Raw genomic sequence first — 12,196 nt, forward strand, 5'->3', positions numbered from 1 at the left:
TACCTTGCAGGAGTGATTGGAAGCTCTGTCCCGCCACGGGCCACTGGGCCTTTTCTGCCGGTGGTCACCGTTCCGCCTACCTGGCAGGCGCGGGGGTTGGGGGGCGGCCCCTTTTGATTTAACTGTGGCTTGAAGTCTACTTTATTTGATACGAGGATGGAAACCCCTGCTTTCTTCCACAATCCATGTGAGTGGTATGATTTTTCCCAACCTTTCACCTTCAGTCTGTGTATGTCTTTTCCTATCAGATGAGTCTCCTGGAGGCAGCATATTGTTGGATCTTTTTTTTAAAATCCAATATGTTAGCCTATATATTTTGATTGGTGAGTTTAAACATTAACATTTCGGGTTACTATTGAGACATGGTTTGTATTCCCAGACATATTTGTTTATTTTTGTTATTTAACTTGACTTGATTTTCTTCTTTGATTAGTTTTTCCTTTAGTGTACTACCTCCTTTGGCTAATTTTCATTGTTGTTTTTTATTTCCTCTTCATGGAATATTTTTCCAAAGATGTTTTGTAGTGTCAGTTTTTTAGCTATAAATTCTTTCAACTTTTGTTTGTCATGAAAAGTTTTTATTTCATTTTCAAATCTAAAGCTTAATTTTGCTGGATACAAGATTCTTGGCACCTATTATCTTTCAGAGCTTGATATATGTTTTCCAGGATCATCTAACTTTCAGGGTCTGTGTTGAAAAATCTGCTGTTATCCTAATTGGTTTTCCCTTATACGTAAACTGATTCCTTTCTCTTGTGACTTTTAAAATTATCTCCTTATTCTATATGTTGGGCATTTTCATTATAATGTGTCTTGGTGTGGAACTGTTTTGATTTTGTACATTTGTCATCCTGTAGGCTTCTTGAATTTGGATTTCCAATTCATTCTTCATATTTGGAAAGTTTTTTGATTTTATTTCATTGAATATGTTGTTCATTCCTTTGGTTTGGACCTCTATGCCTTCCTCTATCCCAATAACTCTTAAATTTGGTCTTTTTATGCTATCCCATATTTCTTGAATGTTCTGCTTGTGGTTTCTTACCTTTATCACTGTGTGGTCTATGTTCTTTTCAAGATTATATATTTTGTCTTCATTTTGTGATGTCTTATCTTCCAAGTGATGCTTTCATTTGAGCTTTTAATTTTGTTTATGGTTTCTTTCATTTCAAGGATTTCTGTTTTTTTAAGCACCTCTATCTCCCTGTAGAGGTGATCTTTTGTTTCCTGTATTTGTTTATGTAGCTCCTTGTTGAAGTGATCTTTCACTGCCTGTGTTTGCTCTCTTATATCTTCCTTGAGTTCACAGAAGATTTTAACCATGTACGTCCTAAACTCCTTCTCTGTCATTTCTTCTGCTGTGGCTGCCAATGATTCTAATGATGTGGTGTCTTCATTTGTTTGGGGCACTGTCTTCCTTTGTCTTTTCATGTTGCTCGTGTGTCTTCCTTTCCGGCTCTGTGGGTATAGATTGTTATTATTTTTACCCTATAGATTTATAGTGCTCTTGTAGCATTCCAAGAATTCTCCTTCGTGGGGAAAGACAATGCTAACAGATCCCAATATTAACAATATACCCTCTATGAACAATTTGTTGTTTACAGTTTACATTTATGTTTACAGTTTAGTCTCAATGTACAGAAATGTTGGATTCAATTATTATCTAAACTATAATCAGTAGTTTTATAAAAAGGTTTACAATTTCTGTCGGTGGACAATAAACTGGGGGTGGGGTGTAGGATGATGTGCTAAGGAGGTAGGATGTGAGGATATAGAGTTAATATATCTTAGGAAATGTGAAGGAGAAATCTAATAAAGAGGGTTAGTAGCAAGAGGATAGACAGGAAGTAATTTAGGGTAGGCAAGTACGTGGGATGACAGTAGAGTACATAAAACAAACAGATATAAGTATTTAGAAAAATACAGATATTAAAACATTAAAATTTGGAGGGGGGAAGAAAAATGAAAGAAGAAAAAGGAAAAGAAAAAAAGGGAATATACAACATCTTATATTATATTATTCAGATGACTCAGTCCTCAAAGTCCTATTTCATGCAAAGTTCTTGGTTTCACATATGTTGGGATGTGAGGGCCGGAGGATAGAGGGGTAGAAGAGAAACAAACAAATAAACAAAAAAGCTCAAAGGAAGAAACCAGGGTTGAAGCTAGTTTTAGAGATCTGTATCTTTCCTGCTTTTCTTCTCATCCAGTAGGTGGGGTCATCTGTTGTAATCTGGTATCTCTGCCCTCCAGATGGTGGAAGTAACCAGGGTGGTCCTGGCACAGGGTGCCTGGGTGGGGGGAGTGGAACCCCCGAGTCTCTTCAGGGAGACTGCACCTCACAGGTCTCTTTTTGGAACCACTCGTATGACTTGAGCACCTGGTACTATCTCCCTCTCTTGGCCAGAGATTTCCCAGTTCCTGGTCTCTCTGCTAGGCTCCAAACTTTAGCCCCATCTCCCTCTGTCCTAGCAGATCCTGGAGGAAACTCTCACCTTGGGGCCCCCGGGGGTGGCTGTCTGGTTGCACTGCACACATGTGTTGGGTAGCTACTGTGTTGGGTTACCGCGGCTGGGGAGGGGGGATGGTTGGAAACCTGGTACCTGTCTGCTGGAGATCCAATCTGGGAACTGCCCCCACCTAATATGGTGAGAATGTTGAGCCAAGATGGCGGCAGTCTGCTCTCAGAGCTGGGGTGTTTGGTGAGGTGGGGGTAACTGGGCGATGGTGTTGTGCTGTGGGTAGGTAGCAGCTGAGTGACCTGCATGGGAGCTGAGTGAAATCTTGGCGATCTGCAGATGTGTTGATAGGTGATTCTGCTAAGATGCTCACTGAGCCTTGGGTGGGCTAGAACTTTGGGCTTTGGGTCCTGCTTGAACACCGGCATCCTACTCCAACACTGAGGCCCGGAGCTCTGCATGTGGTCACAGTGCTGGTGATTTCTGTGGAGAGCAGCTGTATATGGGTCGTCTAATATTCTCAGAGAAGATGCAGTATTCCAACTAGACGAGATCTGGATCAAAGAGCAACACAGAATGCTTTCTCCCTCTGGCCCGCCATCTTGAGAAATCCCCCATCTTTGCTTCTATCATAACTAGACTGAAGTCACAGTAGGCTCCTACAGGTGAAGTACAATGTGTGACTGAAGAGGAAGGTGCTGCACTCCAGAAGCACTACTTAGATTTTCTAACTTGTACTTTCCTAGACAGAAATCTGGGGAAAATATATGCAAATGGATATTAAGGGCATGGGATCATCATGGGAAGTATATAAAGTTGTATCAGGTTGAATTTAGTGGTATGGGTGCAGTAAGCAGAGATTAGCATGTAATGTTGCAGAATCTCAAGGAATTAGAAAGGATTTGGTCTTTGCTCATTGTCTGAAACATGGGCCAAACTGTGATCCAGTGAGTTAGAAATGTCAGAAGTGCCTTGGTTTAATGTAGAAGAAGGAATTCAAGGACTTTCAGTGATTGGAATGTTATAATGGATTTGTCATTTAAGACCTACTCACTCACCCTGGGATAGCCCAGAAGACATACCTTTTACCAAAATTGTGAGAAAAGTCTTAGCATCTCTGAAGAGCTCTGTTGTCACTCTTCTCTGAAGGCCACACCTTATAGTAGAAACTACAGCCATTAAATTAGGAAACCTAAATTCAATGTTTGCTAATCAGGTTTTTGTCAATGTGACAAACCTGAGGTAAAAAACTTAAAAGGAGGAAAAATTTATTTGGCACATGGTTTTATAAGTTTAAGTCTATGATCACTTGGCCCCATTAGTTTGGACTTGTAGTGAAACTGCACCATAGTCTGGAGACCAACCTTTAGCACATGGGCCTTTGAGGGAACATTTAACCATAACACAATGGGAATCACTGGGTTACAGGGTAGCCAGAGTACAGTGGCAGTAATCAGCCACTAAGGCAAGGTAAGTATGGTTATCATAATGGACAGCAGAATCAAAGCGGCAATCAAAATAGATTTACTTATAGAAACTTATGGCATTGGCTTTTGGTGTTCCTAGAAGTGAAAACTGATAGGAGGCCTATTAATTTCTTACTTGATTTGTATAAGCAGAAAGGTTCTAAGCCAAATGAACAAAAGTCTAACTTGAATTATAAGAACAGAGAATCATGGCCCCTCAGTCAATTTCCAGACTTCAGCCAGTTTATATGCCAGAAACACATGAATAGGAGGCTGTATCCCCTCGAGGGTACACTGCCAAAAATTTATACCACTAATCTTTCCCCAAAGAGACCTATGGTCTTTTCCAGGGAACTGTGCATTGGAGGAAAAGAATAAAAATACCTTTTGGGTATTATTAGACATTTGTTTTGAATTGACCCTGATTCCAGGAGACCCCAAATGTCACTGCATTCCACCAGTTAGAGCAAGGGATTAATGGAGGTCACTTATCAAAGGAGTTTTTGCTCAGGTCTACCTCATAATTGGCCCAATGGGTCCCCAACTCACCCTGTGGTTATTTCTCCAGTTCTGAAATGCACATTGGGATGGGTATACTCAAGCAGCTGGTAGAATCCTCAAACTGGTTCCCTGACCTCTAGAGTGAGGCTATTATGATGGGAAAGGCTAAGTGAAGGTCACTAGAATTGTCTCTCTCTAGGAAAATAGTAAACACAGAGCAATATTGTATTCCTAAGGAATAGCAGATATTACTGTAACCATCTAGGATATGAAAGATGCAAGGGTGGGTATTTCTACCATATCCTCATATAACTCTCTGATTTGGTCTGTAAAGAAGAAAGATGGAGAATGACATCTTAGGAAAGCTTAATTAGGAGGTGGTACCTATTGCATTGGTCTTGCCATGTTCCCTACTATCCTGAAATACAACTAGTTTTATTGAAGTGGTCTTTTGAAAACTCAGTTATAACAACAGTTAGGTGGGAATGCCTTGTGGGGTAGGGCAAATTTCTCTAGTATATACTTTGAATCAGTGTCCAATATATGGAATCATTTTTTTCATAGGCAGGGTTCAAGTGATGAAAATGGGAGTGGTACCACTCATTATTAGTAGGGACCTTTTAGAAAAAATTCTGCTTCTTGTTCCTGCAAGCTTATACTCTCTTGACCTAAAGAACATAGTTTTAAAGGGAGGAATGCTTACCATGTTACCAAGCCCCTTATGAACCCATCCTGTTTCATATCATGTGTCTCACCATCTATTTCCCTTTTTTTCCCCCTCAAGCTCCCCTGTGTGATCAGCACATGTACTGATGCCTGATCTATGTCAGATATGTGAGGTAAAACAGGTGTGAGCTGGTTTGGATGCCATCTTGACCTGTGTTTGCCCTCCAAGCTTCATTTTAATGCATTTCCATAGTAACTCTCCCACCTGTTAGTGGCATGACTGTTTACTAGTTCAGCAATCCCAAGAACTGGCAAAATGTGGTCAGTTATGTGGAGGAGGGGTGTGGGGAGACAGAGTTCCTGGAGGCAAAAGTGGTCTTTCCTGGAAATGATGAATGTTCCCCCATTTATCTGTCCCCTGGTCCCTTCCTACCTTCCAAATCTATATAATTTCATTCTTTTTCTTGCTTGGATTGAGTTGGAAAATTCTGTGGCAGAAAAGACTCCTGTTCCCCCCTTGACTGGCCATTGAACAAAGACTTTCATTCTGTTTAATTGTTCTCCAGTGTCATTACTGGCTCTGCTCTGGGGAAAAAGAACCCAAGAGTTGGAGAAATAATGAGTGACACCCAGAGGCACAAAGATAATTCTATCGAATTGGAAGTTAAGAGAGCCACCTGTCCACTTTGGGCTCCTCATGGCCTTGAATCAACAGGCAAAAGAGGAAGTTACTTTGGGGTGACAGATCCTGACAACCAAGGGAGAATTGGACTATTCTTCCACAATGGAGGGAACTAAGAGTGTCTGGAATAGAGGAGATACCTTAGGGCTTCTCCTAATATTCATGTCCTGTGATTAAGGTCAATGGGAAACTACCATAACTTGACTCAGGCAGAACTACTAATGACCCAGATAGATACATTAGGAATGAAGGTTTGAGTCACCCCACCAGAAAATGAACCACAACTAGCTGAGATGTTTCCCAAAGGCAAACAAATACAGAATGTGTAGTGAACAACAGTAGTTATAAATACCAGTTATGGACACATGGCCAGTAACAGAAACGAGGACTGTAATCGTCCTGAATAGTTCCTCCTTACTTTGTTATGACTATGTGGGTGTATGTGTATGTAATCTTTGTTTTTTTCCCTCTCTTATTTCCTTATCATGTAGCATAAGCTGTGCTGACTCTATATCAGTATTTAATTATTGTTAACTTTCCATCAAAGAACTTAAGTTCTATAATTACAGGGAGAAGAGTAAACATTCAAGGAACTGAACTGCTAGAGAAGCAGTTAGTGTCTTTTTAGTTGTATGTAAGATATTGTATCATGTAAGGTAGAATTTTGACTTTGTTGTGTTTGAGTTTCAGTTTGATTTAAGGAGATGCATATGAGTGCCAGGTTGGCATAGAATGGACTTGTCGTGGCTAATTTTATGGGACAATTTGACTGGACTGTGGTTCCCAGGCATCTGATAAAAAATTATTCTGGGTGTTTTTTGTGAGGATTTTTTTTGGGGGGGTACCAGCAATTGAACTCAGGGGCACTCAGCTACCGAGTCACATCCTCAGCCCTATTTTGTATTTTATTTAGAGACAGGATTTCATTAAGTTGCTTAGCACCTTGCTTTTACTGAAACTGGCTTTGAACTCTTGATCCTCCTGCCTCAGGCTCCTGAGCCACTGGGATTAGAGGTGTGCGGCACCTGGCATAAGGATTTTTTTGTATGAGGTTAATATTTGAATCACTAACTGAGCAAAGCTGGTAGCCTTCAATACCTTCAATAAAGTTGTCAATCTTCATCCAACCCAAATGAAGACCCAAATAGAACAAAAAGGCTGATCCTCTTTTAAGTAAGGGAGTTCTTCTTGCCAGATAGCCTCTAAATTGGAACATTGGCTTTTATTTTTTTCTGCCTACAAACTGAAACTGAAATATTGACTCTTTTTGGGTCTCAAATATACAATCTTCAGAGTGGAACTTCCTGTATCTCCACCTTGCCAACTCACTCTGTCAATTTTGGCATGTGCAAATCTATAATCATGTGAGCCAATTACTTTATGCACATATACTATTGGTTCTGTTTCTCCAGACAACCCTGGGTATGACAGTAACACATTGAATGGATACTTTACTCATCTCCTACTATGATGAAAAATATCCAATTTGCCAAGAAGATACCTGAAATACTTTATTATAATCAAGATAAATGTTTTATAAGATATTTAAAGAAAAGAAAAAAGAACAACAATCAGAAGGAAGCACAATTTCCATATATTAGAATCAATAGTTACATTAATTTATAATAAAATGTAAGAAAAATATGGGGCAAATATAGTAGTCAGGACATAAAGATTTGGATGTGATATATTCTCTCCTAGTTTCAGTTTTTTATATGTGCTGTCTTTATAATGGATTAGAGATATATTATGTTGCTTTTCGGATATAAACCAGTATGTTAGCATGTAAGGACAAAGTTTTTTTTTCCCCTTTAGGAATGAAAGTGACCTAATATAACCTCTATTTGTCCCTCTATCACTATATCAATATGTAATATATATTATTGCATTTTAGTATTACACATTTCAGTACAACTTACATATTCTTGCAGTACATGTAAGGTTAAATTAACAGAGATAAAACTTTATAGAGAACACCTTTTAGTTTTGGGAAAAAGGCATTTTAAATTAATTTTGGGTGGACTTGCCCTAGTGCAATAATTATAATTAATAAATATCTATTTCTTTTTCAGTGTTCAGACAGAATTCATGGCATGTGATTAAGTGGCATGAGGTAAGAATGTGTTTAACTTTAAACTTAGCAATAAATTACTACCTTGTATTTAAAATTACAAGATCTTGAATTTAAAATTCACAGATCTTTATCTGTGAAGCACATCTTCAAGAACCATATTATCCCCAATTTATAGGTGAGAAAATAGAGGACCATAGAGAATAAGTATCTTGCTCAGGTCCCACAGCTAATAAGTGGAGAAAATGGAACTTGAACTCAAGTCTGTCTAGTTGGAAGTCAAACACTTTCTAATGTATCTTGGCATTATCTGTGTCATTGCATGGAATATTTAAAGCTAATACTTTAAAACTATTGTGTGTAGGACAAGTCAGATTTTATATGGTAAGTATCTCAGGGAATGCTATGCTATGAATATTTGTCCTGCCATAATAAAATACCTAGATTTGGTGGACTGTAAATAATAAAAAAAATAATTTCTCTCAGTTCTGGAGTCTGGAAGTCTAAGATCAAGGTACTGGCAGTGTCTGGTAAGGGCCCGCTTCCCCACATATGTCTAGCCACCTCCTTATATAGTGGAGGGAGTGAAACAGCTCGTGAGGCCTCCTTCATAGAGCACTAATCCAATCATGAAGGATTCACCTTTGTGGTGTAATCCCCTCCCAAAGGCCCTGCCTTTTAATGCATTCACATTGGGGATTAGAGTCTCAGCATAATAAATTATGGCAGACACAAACATTCAAATCATAGCAAGATCCAAGTTAAAGGCATACTGACTGTTTTGGAGGCCAGATGTTGATTTTGTCCTCATTGGTAATTTGTTGATGACCGATGTAAAAGTCTTTGGATAGCAAACTTTAAGAATGTTTTGATTTTTAAAGTATCATCAACATTTCTTTCCTTGAGTGAGGTAAAACAGGTAACCCAATAATGACTGAATTTTGTTCCTCTCATTGGGACTCAGAGAAATAAGCCACTGAAAGGTCACACTCCATTTCTAGGGATAGTCTTAGTAGAGCTGGATAGTGAATGGCAGTCTGATTCCTGCGAACAGGAAGCTAGTGAGGCTGCAGGGTGGGCTTCCTGCTGAGCAAAAGGTGACTTCTATGGTCTGGCTGTGGTTTGTCTCCTAAAGAATCATTTTCTGGAAGCTTATTTCCTAGAGCACTAGTGTTAAGGAAAAGAGGAGGCTGGGCCTAATAGAAAAGGGTTGGGTCATTAGGGACTTGGAAGGGATTAATGTAGTTCTTGTGAGATCCTGGTTATTTCATGTGAGAGTGACTTGTTACAAAAGAGTAAGCCTGGCTCCTCAAGCCCTCTGCCTTACTGTCTTAACATGTGATCTCTTCCACATATTCTTGACATGATGCTATCTTTTGTATTTTGATGTAGCCAGTAGGCCCTCATCAGAACTGAGCAGATACTGGCATCATGCTCTTGAATCTCTCTAGGACTGTGACTAAATAAACCTTTTTTTAATAAAGTATCCAGCCTCAGGTATTTTGTCATAGCAATATAAAATGGACTAAGACAATGAGGATACAGTTGAGATCTAATTTATCCCCAATGTCTTGCACTGGCACGTCAAGTCAAGCAGCCAAAGCCAGGAACTCAGAATTCTTGTTCCTCTGAATACTTTCTATACCATCTGCATGGTGCCATAATCAAGCGAAGCACTTTAAACATGAGGTGTTTAAAAAAGGAAGAGGTAATTAACCTGGTTACTGTGGACAAAGAAGAAAAAAGTTTGTAAGAGTTGTGATGCTAATGACTTTCAACAGGTCTGCTGTCATGTCCTAGGGTACATATTTTTCTACATAGATATTGTTTTTGTGGGAAAATCTAGTTTTAATTGCAACTTGTCTCATTTCAGTATTTTTTAGACCTTGTAAGCTGTTTATGTTATAAATACTATATTATTCACTGCAATGTGAAATTTATATATGATATGGATGTTTTATTATTTTTTTTAATATAAATATATTTTATTTAGAACCCATTTTATGATCAATGGATGTTTTATTGTTGATCTTTATTTTTCCTATAAGGTTGAACTTGTCCCCTAAATTTTAAAGACACAATGTAGCTTTTAAGGCTTTCCTCACTTGAACCTCCACATCTGCAGGTTTCACTTCCAAAGATTCAACCAGCCATAGATGGAAAATATTCTAAAAGAAAATTTCATCTATTCTGAATATGTCACTTTTCTAAACAATGTCATGTAACAACCATTTCCATAACATTACATTGTATAATATATTATAAATCATCTAGTGATGATATAAAGTCTATGGGAGGATGTGCATAGGTTCTTTGCAAATACCCTACAATTTATATAAGAGATTTTCTCTGCTGTCATAGAACAGCTGAGGAAAGCAGGCCATAAGCAAGGCATTACAGTGTGATTTGGTATGAATACCACATCATTGTAGAGACAGTATCTCTTTCCTTTTGTATCTCTTTTAACATTTCATTGTAGAGCAAGATTGGTCAACTGCAGCACTACTCACAATCGACACTGGATCATTCTTTGTGGTGGGGCTTCCTGGGCATTGTGGAATGTTTAACAACATCCCTGGCCTCTATTCACTAGATACTAGTAGCTTCATCTCCCTTACTCCCACAGTTGTGACAATAAAAATAGTCTCCAGCCATTGCCAACTGTCTCCAGTTTGACGGGGATGGGGGTGGTGGTGGTGCAGGGGGGCAGACTCACCCTTGGTTAAGAACAACTGTTTTAGATGAATGGATTCATTAGTAAATAAAATTGTTCTAATGTAGCCAAAATTTATTAGGATGACTAAATGAGTCTTACATTGTACTTTTTCTTGAGGACATTTAACATATTTTATGTGTGCTTTTAAATTTCACCCTCCCCTCTTCTCTCTCCTGGCTTAAAAAGGTAAATGTGGGTGACATTATGAAGACTTTGAATGAGGAGTTCCTTCCTGCAGACATGATCCTGATTTCTTCCAGGTTAGTTCTGTTAAAGGCATTTAAGGAACTGTTATTCTGAATTGTAAATTTTAAGAAAACAAGGGCAGAGGATACTTTCCCCTACTTTATTCTTTTAACCTTATGATAAACCAGTGGCATCAAACTTTTTCTGGAAAGGAACATATAATAAACATGTTCAGCTTTGTGGGCCACACAGTCTCTTGAATCTCCCTTTGTAACATCAGGCAATGTTGTAACATAGGCGATGTAAACCACCAGGTTTACAATAGAACCTATTTATAAAAATAGTCAGGGGCTACGTGTAGACTGTGCATCATATTTTGTTCACCCATGATTGATAATTTATTTACCTTTAATTTCCCTGAATATATTTTCTTCTATTCTACTGCTTAGATTGATTTCATCCCTTCTATAATTTCTATGGACATTTGACTAAACTAAAAAAAAAAGTCATGTTGACTTATTTCAGTATCATGGCAATTGTGAGGTATTCTCTTTCTAAAAGCATGCTGCCTCACATAGAAATTAAGTTATTTACTCAGGATCACTGTGTGGGTTTGTGTTAAGCCCAAGTTTTAAAACAGTGTCTACTCCTTTTATAGAACTATACTGCTTTATTTGGCAGCTGTTTGGGAGGAAACTTTAGAAAGACACTCCTTTCCATTTGGTCCTATTTTACTAGCTCCATGTTTTCTCCTGTGGTGGATCCCCTGGGGAATCCAGGTGCCCATCCCTCATGTACATAGTAAGACTATGTGGTGGACTGGGTGACTGTGGGTGAGAGTAACCACAGTAATGAACACGGCCACATTTAACATGTTTGGCAGGCTGGGATCCTCAGAATAAGTCACAATCATCTCAAAGGGATCCAAAAAATGTTTCCAACCTTCTGAATACACATTATCTTGGAGCATGAAATTCTTGAGAAGAGAGATTAATTCTGGATCCATTCGCTAAACTTCTAGAAAACCAGTTAATGCCTACACAAACTCTTCTTGCTGTCAGTTGCACTTTGTTCTTTTGCAAACAATGCGTTAACAAAGTTGAGAAAGTAATTTAACTGTTACTGATGTCTGTTTCCCACTTGGATTTGTCTCAGAGAATGGGGTTGATCCAGGAGGCCACAAGAGGGTTTGTTTTTATTTCATCTATGTCAGTTTTGTTTTTTTTTTTAATTTTTTTTTTATTGTTGGTTGTTCAAAACATTACATAGTTCTTGATATATCATCTTTCACACTTTGCTTCAAGTGGGTTATGAACTCCCATTTTTAGCCCATATACAGATTGCAGAATCACATCAATTACACATCCATTGATTTACATATTGCCATACTAGTGACTGTCGTGTTCTGCTACCTTTCCTATCCTCTACTATCCCCCCTCCCCTCCCCTCCCC

General features: G+C 38.6%; 1 protein-coding gene across 1 annotated transcript in view; it reads left to right on the plus strand.

Annotated features, from left to right (window-relative positions):
* The window catches only part of LOC125616305 (phospholipid-transporting ATPase IB-like), a 46,495-nt gene that overhangs the window by 11,004 nt on the left and 23,295 nt on the right, over positions 1 to 12,196 (plus strand). Inside the window, exons 2-3 of the mRNA XM_048801262.1 lie at positions 7,844 to 7,884; positions 10,745 to 10,818. Of these exons, the coding sequence (XP_048657219.1) occupies positions 7,844 to 7,884; positions 10,745 to 10,818 (115 nt within the window). The remainder of the gene's footprint in view (positions 1 to 7,843; positions 7,885 to 10,744; positions 10,819 to 12,196) is intronic.

Source organism: Marmota marmota, unplaced genomic scaffold, assembly GCF_001458135.2.
Source record: "Marmota marmota marmota unplaced genomic scaffold, marMar, whole genome shotgun sequence".
NCBI classification, from domain to species: domain Eukaryota; kingdom Metazoa; phylum Chordata; class Mammalia; order Rodentia; family Sciuridae; genus Marmota; species Marmota marmota.